At 56.9% G+C, this 15,273-nt stretch overlaps 2 protein-coding genes across 2 annotated transcripts; one reads left to right on the forward strand and one right to left on the reverse strand.

Annotated features, from left to right (window-relative positions):
- Positions 1-329: 329 nt before the first annotated feature.
- NDUFC2 (NADH:ubiquinone oxidoreductase subunit C2) lies at positions 330-2,601 on the forward strand. Its single transcript, XM_074860421.1, has 3 exons — positions 330-581; positions 1,385-1,528; positions 2,410-2,601. The coding sequence occupies exons 1-3, from the start codon at positions 443-445 to the stop codon at positions 2,457-2,459; spliced, it is 333 nt and encodes a 110-aa protein (XP_074716522.1). The 5' UTR covers positions 330-442; the 3' UTR covers positions 2,460-2,601.
- Positions 2,602-7,900: 5,299 nt separating this feature from the next.
- On the reverse strand, positions 7,901-9,125 carry LOC141940279 (thyroid hormone-inducible hepatic protein-like). The gene is made up of 2 exons (XM_074861064.1): positions 8,568-9,125; positions 7,901-8,283 (listed from the first exon to the last, which is right to left on the reverse strand). Exon 1 carries the CDS (start codon positions 8,979-8,981, stop codon positions 8,586-8,588), a length of 396 nt encoding a protein of 131 aa, XP_074717165.1. The 5' UTR covers positions 8,982-9,125; the 3' UTR covers positions 7,901-8,283; positions 8,568-8,585.
- Between the last annotated feature and the right edge of the window lie 6,148 nt (positions 9,126-15,273).

The raw sequence follows: 15,273 nt of genomic DNA on the forward strand, positions 1-15,273 counted from the left end.
ATGGTTCTGTCAATCCTGGTACAGTTGCAACTGGTTTGATGTGATTTTATATTAATTAAAAAAGAAAAACAACAGTTTAGGTCTTAGCCTTTAATCTGTTGGCAGGAAGAGCTCTGAAAAGGAATTGGGTTTGATTTTAGGGTTTAATTAAAACCTCGATTTAATTACAGACTGGCCTCCCTGGCACTGCGTAGGCCTCAGCCACTTCCCCCAGAGGGCTCAAAATGGCGGGAATTCCTCCCCCCCCCCCGCCCCAATCCCCGGTGAAGCCGCCCGATGTGTGTGGGGGTGGGTTTTTTTGGTTGATTTTTGTTTGTTAAATAAGTAAAAGTGGGGAAGGGGAACAGCGGGGCGGCGGAACCCGAGCGCGGGGCGGCGGGAACGGCGGAAGGAGAGCGGTGCCGCACCGCTCCGCCCGGTCACCTTCGGCGGTGCCGCCGCCATGGTGTTCCTGCCCGACGAGTCGCGGGCGCTGCCGCCGCCTCCCCTCGTCAACAAAGGCTCGGTCTGGCTGGGTCTGGTCGGCTGGATGGCGGCACTGCTGGACAACGGCTTCAACCGCCGCCCCGTCATCCGAGCCGGTGCGGCGGGGCTGGGGGGGAGCGGGGGGGGAACCCTGAGGTGAGGGGCTGAGGGGGAATGTGGGATTTGGGGTGACTCTGAGAGATAAAGGGGTGGGGGGAAGGGGACAGAGTCCTGAGGTGGGGGGCTGGGGGAGTGGGGGTGAGATTTGGGGTGACTGAGATAGGAGTGAAGGGGGGACAGCCCTGGGGTGAGGGGATGGGGGGATTAGCGGGGGCTGGGGAAGGGAGTCTCTGGGATTTGGGGTGACTGTGAGGGATATAGGGGCGGGATTGAAGGAGAGGGGGCCCTGAGGTGAGGGGCTGGGGAAGCAGAGGGGTTTGGGAGGCTGGGGAAGGGGGGGTGGGGTATTTGGAGTGAGTCTGAGGGATATAGGGCTGGGGGAAGGGGAGGGGCTGGAAGGGATAGGCGGGAAAGGGGTGCTCTGTGGGATTTGGGGTGACTGAGGGTTGTAGGGGCAGGAGTGAATGGGAGGGAGGGAGGCTTGAGGTGGGGGTCTGTTGGCAGGGGGGGATTGGAGCTAATCGGAGGGGGCTAGGGAAAGGGGCATCATATGGGGGTGGAGGGGATTTGGGGTGGTGGGAAGGGGAGGGAGCCCCGAGGGAAGGGTAGGTCCTCTTTGGGGACTGGCAGGGGCCACGGGAGGTCTGCAGGTGAGGGTGCTGTGGGGACCGGGGGGCTTGTCCGCAGGGGTGAAGCGGGAAGAGAGGAGCTGGAGCGTGTGGGGCTAAAGTGGGGGGGCTGGAGAAAGTGGGGTCAGGAGATGGGCTGAGACAGGGGGACATTACTCCTCCTGCTGCAGGTGTTCACCGCCAGATCCTGTTCACTACCGTGGGATGGTTTGTTGGCTATTACCTTGTTAAACGTACGGAGTACATACATGCCAAACTGGACAGAGAGTTGTTTGAGTACGTCAGGCACCACCCAGAAGACTTTAAGGCAGCAGGTATTATAAGCTGATATTTTAAAAAAGACCCCAGCCTGCTCTAACATACAAGATAATGTGCTAATGTGTGTAAAGAAGTTGCTGGGCTGCTTGCAGCATCTGTCCTTTTCTAGCAAGTCGTACTGCTAACTCTTTCCTGCTTATTCACAATCCCAGTTGCAACAGTATTAAGGATTTTATGATTTGAAAATAGATATTTTTATTGAGGTGATCAGCTGCCTTGATGACCAACTCTTCCAGCCGAAAGCTTATTTTAATATAAAAAATGGCAAAGACAAAAAAACCCTAAGAGTAGATCAAACTTGTGCCACTGAAGAAGAAATAAAGTAATGAAAATTAGAAATCACAGGTTTTATTCTTGTAAAATTGCAGTTTTACTGTTTATTCTTCTAGAATTGCAGTGCATGTGGATTCAAATATGGCATGATGAATATTCAGAAAATAAGCAGAGCAGGTGAAAAAGGAATAAACAGAAATGGCAGGAAACCTGAAGTGGTGTTGGCTTAGAGCCTTGGTGAAGAACAGTGTTTTACTAATGTAGTCCCTAAACCCAGCAATGCAATGGCAAATTTTGGTGAAAATTATCTATTTCTAGTACAGTACAGTTAGGTGACTCTGGCCGTTGGATTGTGATCCGCATCATGCCGTGTCAGAAGAAATAGGTGGAAATAAAAAAGTGTTAATACCGCGATCTCCTCACAGGGATCTGTGGAAAAGAAGTTACAGATTTAGTTTATGCAGCAAGCTAATAGTTCACTGTTGGGAGCAAAAATCAGCTTTTTCGTGGCTTTGTTAACCTTAAGATTTTAATATTAAAAATCTTCAGAATCGATCTCAAATGCTGATTAGGTTTTCCCACCTCCACCCCTTGCCTCTTGCAGAAAAGAAAAGAATAGGGGAGCTTTTGGAGGATTTCCACCCGGTTCGCTGAGGACTTCTCCCGGGGTGACACGTCGCTGGATGCACTAATTCTGTACCGGGAGCTTCAGCAAGCTGGCTGTACCTGTTCAACCGTCCATGGCTTGGGGAATGAACCATTACTCGCTTTCATGTAATAAAAGCTACGATTAATATTTAGCGTTTAATTATTTGAGCTTCTATTCCATTAGGGTGTATCAGTATAGAGGTGGTTGATACCTGTAATAGGATAATAACTTTGATTTTTCAGGTTTTTTTAGTTTTCCAGTTTTTTAGTTGTGAAAATGGAAGATTGTTCACGCAACATATATTTTATAAAACCCAGAAAAGTGTAAGTTCCTCGTTTTTATTTCCCATCGACATTTTTCCTAACCCTTGAGCGTGCTCTGGACCAGCCCCTATAGACTGTAGCCGAAGTCTCGCTGTGAAATTAATTCTGTCCTGCTAGTGGAAATAGATGCTCTCCCTAATTAATTCCTATTTTGCATTACCATGTTGCTTTTTCTTTGGATCAGGATCCAACCTTTCTACTTCCTCACTTGGTTCTTGGCTCCCGAATCCACACGCTGAACCCAAACGTGTTCCAGACAGGCCGAGGACCTGCAGCTCTCCTGAATTTCACTGCTCAGCACCTTTGGAGCTCTAATCTCTTCCAGCTGGGGCTACTCCAGTTGTGAATGTTTATCGAATTACCAATCTCCTATGCTGGTTTTCAGCTTCTCCCCTGGCTTCTCCCTGCTCCGCCGCGTTCCCCGTGTGCACCAGGGGAGACTTTCCGCTCTGTGCCGCGTCTCAAAGCACTTTCTCGACCGCCTCTTCCCCCGGCGAAGCCTCTCGCCGTGCTCTGGGTGCTGGTGCCGCAGCGAGGTGTGGGACTGTTGGGTCCCCCTCCTTGCCTCGTCACCAGGGTCTCATTCAGCAGAACTACAGAGCTCCTTAGATCGCTGCTGACACGGCAAGTGTCCCACTGAATGGGACGAGTGTCCCCCTGAATGTGCCACGTCTCTGGGCCGTGCGTTCAGCACACCCACACCTTTTTCTGACCAGAAAATGGGGACTGGCTATTGCTGCTGACATAAGAAATTCTCTCCAGTGAGGGTGGTGAGATGCTGGAACACATTGTCCAAGAGAAGTGGATCCCTGGAAGTGTTCAAGGTCAGGTTGGACGGGGCTTTGATCGCCCTGAGGTACTGGAAGATGTCCCTGCCCAAAGCTGGTTATGCTAAACGGGAAGGTGACCATCAGCTGGATTAAATAGTGACCAGGGAATTAATTACAGCTCTGCTTAAGCAGGTTCCTGGTTGCTCAGGACTCTTGGGTTTCAGATTTCTCTGCCTGGTGTGGGCAGGCTGCAGGGAGCACCACGGGAAACCTCCACATGTGCTGCAGGACCCTCAAAACACCAACAGGGAGCCCCCAAGAGATATTTGGGGTTCACAGTCTGAGGTATCCACCCTGCAGTGAAGCCTGACTTGATTGCAGAGGTTGTGAGGAGGGAGGAAGAACAACGATGGGTTTGTCCAGAGACAGGGAATCCCCTGTGAGCCCTGCCCAGCCACCCACCTTCTGCAGGGCTGGTGTGGGGGTCTCACACAGCCCACCCTCAGCTAATGGCCTTGATAACACCCTCTGATGAAAGAAGGTGATAATGAACAGCTGATACTTGTCTGAAGGGTGTTTGCCCAAAACTGGTTATGTTAAGGAGGAAGAGGGACATCAGCTGGATTAAATAGTGACCAGGGAATTACAAAAGGGACTTTGAAATCAAGAAGGTGTCAGCCTGAAAGGAATCAACAGCATCCCAGCATGAGGGAGAGGCCTTGGAGGGGCAACAGCAGGAGCCAAAGTCTGTTGGACACTGCCGAGAGCAGCCCTGCCAGCATCACAGCCCGAGCCTGGCCAAGAACCCTCCCCATCAGATGCCCTGAGCAGCCCACAGCAGCTCCTGGGCTGAGAGCACGGGGGGCACCAGGCAGGGACAGAGCCAGAGTCGGCCTTGGAGAGGCTGGAAGGCACCTCTGGAGATGGTCTAGTCCAACCCCTGCTCAGCAGGGTCAGGGACAGGACCGTGTCCTCTTGGGTTTTGGATATCTCTGAGGATGGAGACTCCACCACCTCTCTGGGCAGCCGCTGAGGGTGTTTTTGACCACCCTCACTGTAAGAAAAAGGAAAGTTTTTTCTTATGTTCAGATGGGATTTCCTGCATTTCAGTTTGTGCCCATGGTCTCTTGTCCTGTCTCTGGGCACCACTGGGAAGAGTCTGGCTCCATCTTCTCCACAATCCCCATTAGGACTTTATACACACGGAGAAGATCCCCCTGAGCCTTCTCTTCTCCAGGCTGAACAGCTCAAACACCATCTCTCTGCTCAAATGGAAAATGCTTCAGTCCTCTCATCGCCTTCATGCCCTTCACTGGACTCTCTCCAGTCTGCCCATTTCTCTCTTGAACTGGCAGACCAGACTGCACCCAGCACCTGGATGTGTCCCACCAGGGCTGAGCAGAGGGGAGGATCCCCTCCCTCCATCTCCTCCTGGGAGGCTGGTGCCCGTCTTTGCCCTGAGGAGACCTTGGTGGCTCACGGCCAAGCAGGGAGCCAGACCTGAGGTGTGTGGGTGTGAATTTGTGGGGTATTTTCCCCCTGGTGCCTGCCCGAGTGGGCGATGGGCAGCAGGAGGGGGCACGGCTGAGGCCAGAGCACCCCCAAATCCAAAGGCAGGGGTGTGCAGGAGGGAACCTGCCCTCCGGGAGGGGTGGGAGTGCTGGCAGCCCACCCGTCCTTGGGGGCAGTGGGGTTGTGTGACTTGGGACTTCTTGGGGCTGGGCACAGAAGGGTATTTGGAATTTCTTAACTATTTCTTATTTTGGGTCGAAACTGCACTTTATCTCTTGTCTTCCTGATACTGCCCCTCTGTGCCCAGGTCACTCCTTTTTTGCCTAATTAGATGGTGTTAAACAGATATAAATAAACCTGCGATCCTGATCTGCTTCAACGAGATGTATGGAAAAGGTTATTTCCCGGTGGCAGCTGGCGAGGGTGCGGGTGCCCCGGGAGCCTTTCCAGGGCAGCGCGGAGCCAGCAGCCCCCTGCCATGCCGGGGAGGGCCTGATCTGCCCCGTCAGCCCTCGTCCTGCCAGGGGCCTGCGCTGCGTTTTTTAAGGACAAAGACCTTTTCTGTGACCATCTTGCGTCTCTTATCAGTCATGTCCAAAAGTGGTGGCCAGCAGCAGGGCACCGCTGGGGCTTGACGCATTCCCAGGGGCAGCGTGATGCAATGCCCGGCCATCGGAGCAGGCACAAGTTTCCCGTGAATCAGCAGGGCTGGCTGGCCAGGCAGCAGCTTGCAGAGAGGGACCTGGGGGTCCTGGGGGATTGCGAGTGGCCCGTAAGTCACCAGCGTGTCCTTCCAGCTCTCCCACGTCACAGACCTCTTCTGGGAGCCCCTTGCGTCTCTAACGGGTGATGTTCACAGCGGTGGGGAACATTTCACCCGATGTCCCGCTATGATACTTCCCCGGGGCACCACCAGCCTCTCCAGCTGCCAGCTCACAGCCCAAGCCAGAAGCCATTGCCAGAGGTGATGGCAGCCCTTCCTTGCTGTGACCACCATCTTCTCCAGGTGACAAAAGTCCCATCCCTGAGCTCCAGCCAGGTAGACCACCAGAGGGACATCACCTCCTCCGTGGTCCTCACCTCACTGGGAACCGATGTCCCTCCATTCCTCATGGTTCAACACCTTGCTCTGCCATCAGCATGGAGGCAGAGGAGCTCCAAAGTCTGTCTGGAGTCCCCATGTCCATCTTCCAGCTCCACTTCTCCCCTAGCCTGTTCCTTCACGCCCCTCCTTGAGGTGGCATTGCAATGGGGACAGCTTAGGTGTTTCCCAGTATTCCCCTGATGTTTCACTGTTTCTGCATAAGACAGAAGGCTGCAACGTTGCCAGGGCTGAGGAGCAACCTGGTGGGGCAGATCTGCTCTGAAGTCCTCAGACTGGTTGGCCTGTGTGTTTGGGAAACATGGTGCTCAGCAGCTGCTTTCATAGATGCCATAGTTGCCCTTCCCAGAAATTGAGAGATTCAGGGGCATTTTGGCCCAGAGCCAGGGCGAACACTGGGTCCTGTCTCCCCAAAGCTGGGCTGAACACTATGGGACCCCCCCACTTCCACCGGACAGCAGTTGGCCATCAGCTCTGCGAGGACACACATGGGACAGGGCCCTGCGCAGTGTGGATGCAGTGCAGAGAGGGGATGGTGCCGAGCCCCCGCGGGGTGCAATGAGCTCCTCAGGTCTCTGGCTGCACACCTGGCATTTGGGAAAGCCTCTCCCGATCCCCATCCTCGTGGGGAACACATCCTCAGCCACGGCTCAGGAAGGGGAAAAATGCCACCACACATGTGTCCCTAAGTGTCCCCATGTCATCCGTATCACCTTGTGCTGTCAGATCCCCCCATGTCTCTGCCTCCCCTGACACAAACAGGACTGTCCTTGTCCTTGCTCAAAACCACTCACAAGCCTTTCAGGTGTGGGGCAGTGCTGGATCCAGCCTCCAGCTGCCCCCACCAGAGCCCCTGTCCCCCTGCCTGACGGCTACTTGGCTACAGGTGGCTGGGGACCATGTCCCCACTGCTTGAGAACAGGGAGGACCACCTGAAGCCAACGTGGTCTTGACAGCCAGAAAAAATGGTCTGAACAGGCGAGAGGACATGGGAACCTCCAACATAACCCAAACCTGGACATGGGGCTGGGGTCCTGGGGGCAGTTGCTTTCCAGAGAGGCTGAAACTTGCAGCTCCTCTGACCCTCAGGGATGGTCCCCAGGCTCAGTCCCGGTTGGGGTAGCAAGTTCTGTGGCACAAACTCTGATGGGCTGGAGAAAGGCGTGGGGGGCTTTGGGGCACATGGCAGCACCAGCAGTGGTGGGACACCCCCAGGGAGACCTTGGAAGAGAGCCCTGAACCTGGAGAATGTGTTGGGTGTGGGCCAGTGTCTCTCCTTCTCCCTTCTGGGTGCAGCGCAGCGAGGTTTAGTGTCCGTGTTCCTGTTGCATGTCTGGGCTGTGTGTTTGGCACATTCACACACCTCTGTGCACAGAAAAGAGGCACCAGGTTTTGATGGTGTTGCTGTCAATGTAAGGAAGAACTTTTTTAGGATAAGGGTAGTGAGACACAGGAACAGGTTGCCCAGAGAAGTTGTGGATGCCCTAAGGCTGGAGGGGGTTCTGAGCTACCTGATCCAGTGGATGGTGTCCCTGCACACAGCCCGGGATTGGACTGGATGGTCTCTGAAGTCCCTTTCAACCCAAACCATCCCATGATTCTGTGATTCTTTGCCCCCTCAAATTCCCCATCATTGTACTGGAAAGTCCCCTCCCGGCAGAGCTGGTGTCCCCCTGCCCCACCCTGGGGCAGTTCCTGAGGGTTTCAGCCAGCAGAAAGTACCACACTGACAATGGCTTCACAGGGCTTGTTTTATTAGCAAAGATTGGGGAAAACAACCTCAGAGTCCAGGTACCAGCTGGAAAAGGGCTCAGCAGTCGCAGGGGACCGTTGGAGGTCGGGGCCACTGTGCAACGCCGCCACCTTTGTGCCGCTCTTTGAAAATAAAGAGGAGGGCACGGGGTGTGTGGCTCTTCTGATGGACCTCCCAACATGACCAGATGCTTCTTCCTATGAGGATAAGGCACCATCTGGTTCTCGGGTGGTCGCAACCATCTCTGGCGTGTGGTGCGAGTGCTGGGAGATCAGCTGCCACGGTGCAGGGACGGCGAGCGGGGCTGGGGAAGAGCCCGCGATGGTCAGCGATAGGGACATCCTCTCCTTCGTGCCACCAGCACCCATCCTGCAACAGCAGCGGTCCTTAACCCCAAAGGCCACGCCAGGGGGAGACCCAGGACACCCACCCTGGGTCCGTAGACCCTGAACGTCTGGAGTCTCTGCACGGAGGGATGGGATGAGTCCCCTCCCTCGGCATGGAGAGGGACATCTGCCAGCCTTCGAGGGACAGCCTCCATTTCAAGGCTTTTCCCAGGAGCTCCCCACCCCTTCAATCTTGGGGACGTCCCCGAGGACATCGGCCACCCCTTGTGCTGTTGCCCCTGGGCTCCACGTCCCCTCAGCTCTTACCTGGCGGCGGGGACAGGGTCACCAGCTGGGCTGCCCCTCGCTGGGGCTGATCTGCTCCAGGATCTGGCTGTACCTCCGGGTGAGGGCGTTGGTGTCCCTGGTGAGGTGGGTGAGGACCTGCTGCAAGCCGGCCAGGTGGTGGGACAAGCGCTCCTCCAGCTGGGTGTCCATGGTGTCGTTGTCATTTGAGGATGTGTCGGCGTCGGCGCTGGTGAGGCTCTGGTCGTTGACAGAGGCCAGGCCTTTCTCTACCATGGGCTTGATGGCCTTGAGGAGCTGGTAGCGCTCATAGAGGTCCGTGTGGCCGCCCGCGGCCGGGGCCGCCCCCTTCTGCTGCGGGAAGACCCCTCGGAGCAGGCTGGGGAACATCACCTCCTGCTCCATCTTCTGGGTGGCTGAGAAGTACTGCTCCATGGCCCCGTTCCACGGCTCTGGCAGCGCTGGGCAGGGCTCTTCTCGGGTGCCACCTGCTCCCCATCCCTGCCGAGGGCTTTTTATGCAGAGCCGGGGCACGTCCCTCCCCTGCTGTCCTCTGCTGTCCTCTCCTGCCAGCTGCGGCCGGGCTGGATGGCAGCAGGGCCGGGCTTGGCTCCAGCCCAGCTGGGGCTCGGCCCCGCAGTGTCCCTGGCTCTGCGCAATCTGTCCTGGCCCAGCCTCTCCATGGCCTTCGCCCGAGCTGGCTGAGGGTCCCGCTGTGTCCCCACGCCAGGAGCGGTTGGCGAGCAGGGGGGATGCTTGGGGCCTCTGCCATCCTGTCCCATCCCAGCCCCCCAACATCAGCACTTCAGGGGCACCAGGACAGTGGGTCCAGCTCCTGCCCCCGGTGCAGGCAGGCTGCAGGCAGCAGTGCTGGCGGGGGGCCAGACATCTCTGCCCCCTCCTTGCTGCCATGCGCTCCAGACGTGAACCCTCTGGGACACTGAGCAACCCCCTTCTGCCAACGTATGGAGAATCTCACTGGGGATGTGCTGCAACGTGGGGTCCCACGGGGGGCCTGGGGACCAAGGAGCGAGCTGGTGCCCAGCCATGGGGGTCCCCAGAAACATTCCCTTCTCCTGAGCTCTCCTTGATCCAGGCAGGGACAGGGACGGGGACAGGCACGAGGACCTGGCACCACAATGTGAAACTCCTGTGGCAGTGGCACGGAGCCATTGCTGCCCGCGGGGCACTGCGGATGGGGCCGCCAGCCCCCCACTGCCCCCGTCCTGGGGCAGAGGCCACGGCTGGGGCAATGGCCAGCACTGCCCATCCCTGGTGTCCCTGCGGCATGTGGCAATCGGGGTAAATTGTTCTATTTAGGGAAAGGCCACAGGGTCCCTCATCCCTTTTGCAATCCTTGGTGGTGGCAGCTCTCCCACTGCCCCCACACATCCCAGCCAGGTGCCCACACTGCCACTCAGACATGTCCCCACTGCGCCTCTTGTCCCTTCCAAGGTGTCTCTGGCGTCTCTGGGTGTCCTGGCATGGGACCCAGTGCTGCACCAAGGCCCGTGGTTGCTGCTGGCCCTATGCAGGCACCAGCCAGGAGATTGGCCACGTCAGGGTGTCTGGGCCACTGCAGAGCTGCTTGGAGCTACAGGGACGACACAGGGCTCTGGGGACAGAGGGACACAGGGGATGCTCTGCTCCCTTGCTCCCCCCATTTGGCTTCAGCACTATCCTGAGCTGCTTGTAGTGCTCCGGGCAGCAGGTTGGGGGGTGAATGGGGCTTAGCAGCCCCAGTTCACCCCCCAGCTCCCTGTCCATGGGACATGAATCATTCCCCAACACTCCTCGTGCCTCTGGGGACCCTATCAGCCAAAAATGGGCCCCCCACATCCCCCACATCCTACTGGGAGAGGTCAGGGGGAGCTGCCACTGCTGGCAGAGATGGCAGGAGCAGGGGGACAGGGGCTGGGCCTGATGCCTGGCACAGTCACCATGGGGCTGCAGCATGGTTTGGACCAGGCTGAGCTGAAACGGGGTGCCCAGCCCCGGGTTTGGGCCCCAGGGAGGCTGCCCAGGGCCATTGGGGCCCCCGGGAGGTGCAGTGAGATCCTCGGGTTTCTGCTGCCACAGACCCCATGTTTGGGCAAGCTTCCCCCTGACCTGCCACCCTCCTGTCCCTGAGTGTCCCTGTGTCATCCCTGGCATTCCCTGCTGTTGGATCCCCCCATAGCACCACCAAGAGGCAGGGGGACCAAGGTGTCACAGCCCCAGGGTGCTGAGAACAGCCCTGCACTGAGCTGTCTCTGGCTCAGCTGCCTTGTGGCAAGGTGGAGATGGTGGGTCACAGATGACCCCGTGGGCTGAAGACATGCCTGGCGAGGGACCTCATGTCATATCATATCACAGAATGGTTTGGGTTGGAAGGGGCCTTAAAGCTCATCCAGTTCCAACCCCCCTGCCATGGGCAGCAACACCTTCCACTAGCCCAGGTTGCCCAAAGCCCCGTCCAACCTGGCCTTGAACCTTTCCAGGGAGGGGGCAGCCACAGCTTCTCTGGGCAACCTGTGCCAGGGCCTCACCACCCTCACAGGGAAGAATTTCTTCCTTAGATCTAACCTAAATCTCCTCTCTTTCAGTTTAAAACTGTTCCCCCCCATCCTATCCCTACCCCTCTGATCAAGAGTCCCTCCCCCCTTTCCTGTAGCCCCTTTCAGTCCTGGGAGGCCGCTCTAAGGTCTCCCCGGAGCCTTCTCTTCTCCAGCTGAACTCCCCCAACTCTCTCAGCCTGTCCTCACAGGGGGGTGCTCCAGCCCCCCGAGCATCTTCATGGGGAACATCTTCATCCTGGGGAGTTGTGGCACCGAGCCCCCTCCCAGGGCCTGGCTGGGGTGACTCCTGCCCCTATATTCCCAGGGGGAAGGACATCTCCCAGCAGAGGTTGATGGCTGTCACAAGTGGCTGCAGACCAACATGTCCTCCATGAACCCCATGGTGAAGCTCCAGCCCCTGGGAAGATGCAGCCCCCTCTGGGGGGACACTATGATGTCCCTGCACCTCCACAAAGCTCCAGGGTGGCCCCAGGTACCTCAAGATCATGGGGCCAGCAGTGTCTGCACACCTCAGTACAGCACTGGTCCCCATGGCAGGACACTTGGAAATCCTGGAGACACACAGGAAGGGACAAGAGGCGCAGGGGGGACATGTCTGAGGGGAGAGAGCAGGCGGCAGTGTGGGCACCTGGCTGGGACGTGTGGGGACAGTGGGAGAGCTGCCACCACCAAGGATTGCAAAAGGGATGAGGGACCCTGTGGCCTTTCCCTAAATAGAACAATTTACCCCGATTGCCACATGCCACAGGGACACCAGGGATGGGCAGTGCTGGCCATTGCCCCAGCCATGGCCTCTGCCCCAGGACGGGGGCAGTGGGGGGCTGGCGGCCCCATCCGCAGTGCCCCGCAGGCAGCAATGGCTCCGTGCCACTGCCACAGGAGTTTCACATTGTGGTGCCAGGTCCTCGTGCCTGTCCCTGTCCCTGTCCCTGCCTGGCTCAGGGAGAGCTCAGGAGAAGGGGATGTTTCTGGGGACCCCCATGGCTGGGCACCAGCTCGCTCCTTGGTCCCCAGGCCCCCCGTGGGACCCCACGTTGCAGCACATCCCCAGTGAGATTCTCCATACGTCGGCAGAAGGGGGTTGCTCAATGTCCCAGAGGGTTCACGTCTCGAGCACGTGGCAGCAAGGAGGGGGCAGAGGTGTCTGGCCCCCTGCCAGCACTGCTGCCTGCAGCCTGCCTGCACCGGGGGCAGGAGCTGGACCCACTGTCCTGGTGCCCCAGAAGTGCTGATGTTGGGGGGCTGGGATGGGACAGGATGGCAGAGGCCCCGAGCATCCCCCCTCCTCACCACCCTGCTCCTGGCGTGTGGACACAGCGGGAGCCCCGGCCAGCTCGGGCGAAGGCCACGGGGAGGCTGGGCCAGGACAGATTGCGCAGAGCCATGGACACGGCGGGGCCGAGCCCCAGCTGGGCTGGAGCCAAGCCCGGCCCTGCGGCCATCCAGCCCGGCCGCAGCTGGCAGGAGCAACGGGCACCCCGGAGACAGCAGACGGTGGGGGGTGTAGGGCTGGGAACCTCCCTGGGGTGACCCCACCTGATATCGTAAAAAATTAAATGATCATTTCTCCATCCCTGGTGCCGTGGTTCTTCCACCCAGCCCTTGATGTGCCTTCTCCCCATCCCTTTGCCAAACTTCCCCTTTGGGTCCCTTGCTGACCCCCCCGGCTCCTCTGCCGGGTCTTCCCCAGGTCTTGGCTCCGAGCTCCCCCGGGCTTCGTCCCCTCTGTCCGGCCCCGCGTCCATAAGCACCACGACGGGGACGTTTGCTTGGCCCAGAGCTGCTCCTGCCAGAGCGGGCAGGGACTGTGCCTGCCTGCACCCTGCCTCCTGACCCCCTCCAGAGCCCGGGGGCTGTGGGGCACCAACTGCAGTAACAGGGTGACTGGACAGCTCAGCTCATTGGCCCTTTTCACCTCAAACAACTTCACTCAACAGTCAGAATCCAATAGCACTCTTAAGCAGATATTCTTTATTAGCAGCGCTGGCGTCGCCCTGGGGATTCTCCACCAGAAGGGCGCCCAAGAATTAGTAAGGGACATCGGTTTACAGACACGCACATCATAGATATTCATTAGATTTCCTACATGCGTAGTGAAAATAGGGTGAGGGTCTTTGGTGGTCGAGGGAAGAAGTAAGCAGTCTTCTTCACAGCGTTCGCTAGCTGACCCTGTCCAGAGCGTGCGCTGTGAAGTAAAGTCCAGGTGCCTCCGTCCGAAATCAGCAGAACCATGTAGGGAGCTACAATAGGGTCTCTGTGTCTCTGTGTTCGAGCCCCCCCTCATCTTAGTTTGCCCATTCTAGGAGTTGCCCAGGTGCCCACTGAAGGACTCGAGTCTGCTCCCAGGGATTTCCATCGGGAGCCTGACGAGCGTTTCAATCTTACCTGAACAGACAAAGGGACCTCAGGAAACAGTTGAGGCTCAGGAGTCCTTGAGAAACAAATGAAGCAAAACACAAGCAAAGCTTTGAAACACATCACAGTTTAGTCTCAATAACTGCCAGAAATTCATTTGTTTCAGCCCTTTCCTTCCATGAGGAAATTCAAAAAGGCTTATGGTCCGGGCAAGACATTGTTCCCCAGTCTCTGCTGCAATCCAAATGTCACCCACATCCTGTAACACAGTTCCCTGGTGATTTTCTTTTCTCCAAATTTCCAACTCTTTTGCCAGTTGATTTCCAAACATCGTCGGGCTGTTCTTAAGGCCCTGAGGTAAAACCATCCGGGTGTATTGTGTTTCTCTGTTTCTAGATTTTCCTCTTGAAAGCAAAGAGCTCCTGACTAAATCTTATTAATATACAAAGCCACAAGCCCTAATCCAATGCACAAAGTCAGAAACCGTGATCCAGTAAACAGAGCACGGAATCCAAAACCCCTAATCCAGTACACAAAGCACAGAATTCAAAATTACCAAGACCAACGGGTGGGACCCGAACCCACAATTCTCCCAGAGGGGACTGAAACCCCTGTTCCAGTTTCAGACCTCGTGGGACTCAAACCCACAGTATTTCAGACCGGGTGACACTCAAACCCACAGTATTTCAGACCAGACCTTGTCCAGGAGGGACTCGAACCCCTCGGTACCCTTCTGGCCCAACCTGGCAAGGCTTTCGCCACGTCTGACAGCAGGCAGCCGGAAATCCTGACAGAATGCCTTTCATCTTACCAGGGGATTTGCTCCGAGCTCTTCGGCCCAGGGATCAGAGGCTCTCCCTGAGAAACCCTCGGTGCCGGCTGCAGGTCCTGTGATCCCACGGATCCGTCGAGATTCAGCAGCAGTGTACCACCTGGGTCGCCAAATGTTACCATAAATTCGGTCTCAGAAGAAGCACCCTCTAAGGCTTAGTTGGAAGTTTTAGAAGGCAGGCAGTCTGTGCTGCAGCGCTGGGTGCACGGGCGATCATTCCACCCAACGGCCATGCCCAAAGACAAAAGCACATTTATTATAGGCAATAAAAGAAAGGAATATTCCTGTAATTTCCGAGAAGTACACACCTATTTCCAGAGGATCTAATGCCTGTGTCAATAAGTTACGCAAGCATCCTAAAATCTGTGGAAGGGTCTGAGGGGCTTTCATGGGGGTTTTAGGTGGTCTGCGGTGGTCCCTACTGGCTGTTGAAGAGGTGTCTCTTAGTGTCCTTTCACAGAATCACAGAAACATCTCGGTTGGAAAGGACCTTGAAGATCATCTAGTCCAACCGTTAACCTAGCACTGACAGATCCCAACTACACCAGATCCCTCAGTGCTATGTCGACCCGACTCTTCAACCCCTCCAGGGATGGGGACTCCCCCCCTGCCCTGGGCAGCCCATTCCAACGCCCAACAACCCCTTCTGCAAAGAAATCCTTCCTAAGAGCCAGTCTGACCCTGCCCTGGCGCAGCTTGAGGCCATTCCCTCTTGGCCTGGCGCTGGTTCCTTGGCTCAAGAGACTCATCCCCCCTCTCTGCACCCTCCTTTCAGGGAGCTGTAGAGGACCATGAGGTCTCCCCTCAGCCTCCTCTTCTCCGGACTAAACCCCCCCAGTTCCCTCAGCCGCTCCCCATCAGACCTGTGCTCCAGACCCTGCACCAGCTCCGTTGCCCTTCTCTGGACACGCTCGAGTCATTCAATGTCCTTTTTGTAGTGAGGGGCCCAAAACTGAACACAGTCATCGAGGGGCGGCCTCAC

Source organism: Strix uralensis, chromosome 2, assembly GCF_047716275.1.
Source record: "Strix uralensis isolate ZFMK-TIS-50842 chromosome 2, bStrUra1, whole genome shotgun sequence".
Classification (NCBI taxonomy): Eukaryota; Metazoa; Chordata; class Aves; order Strigiformes; family Strigidae; genus Strix; species Strix uralensis.

Coding starts and splice junctions, on each gene's coding strand:
- NDUFC2 (XM_074860421.1), top strand. CDS start 443: ATGGTGTTCCTGCCCGACGAGTCGCGGGCGCTGCCGCCGCCTCCCCTC. Junction 582..1,384: donor CCGCCCCGTCATCCGAGCCG/GTGCGGCGGGGC, acceptor CTCCTGCTGCAG/GTGTTCACCGCCAGATCCTG. Junction 1,529..2,409: donor AGAAGACTTTAAGGCAGCAG/GTATTATAAGCT, acceptor TGCCTCTTGCAG/AAAAGAAAAGAATAGGGGAG.
- LOC141940279 (XM_074861064.1), bottom strand. CDS start 8,981: ATGGAGCAGTACTTCTCAGCCACCCAGAAGATGGAGCAGGAGGTGATG.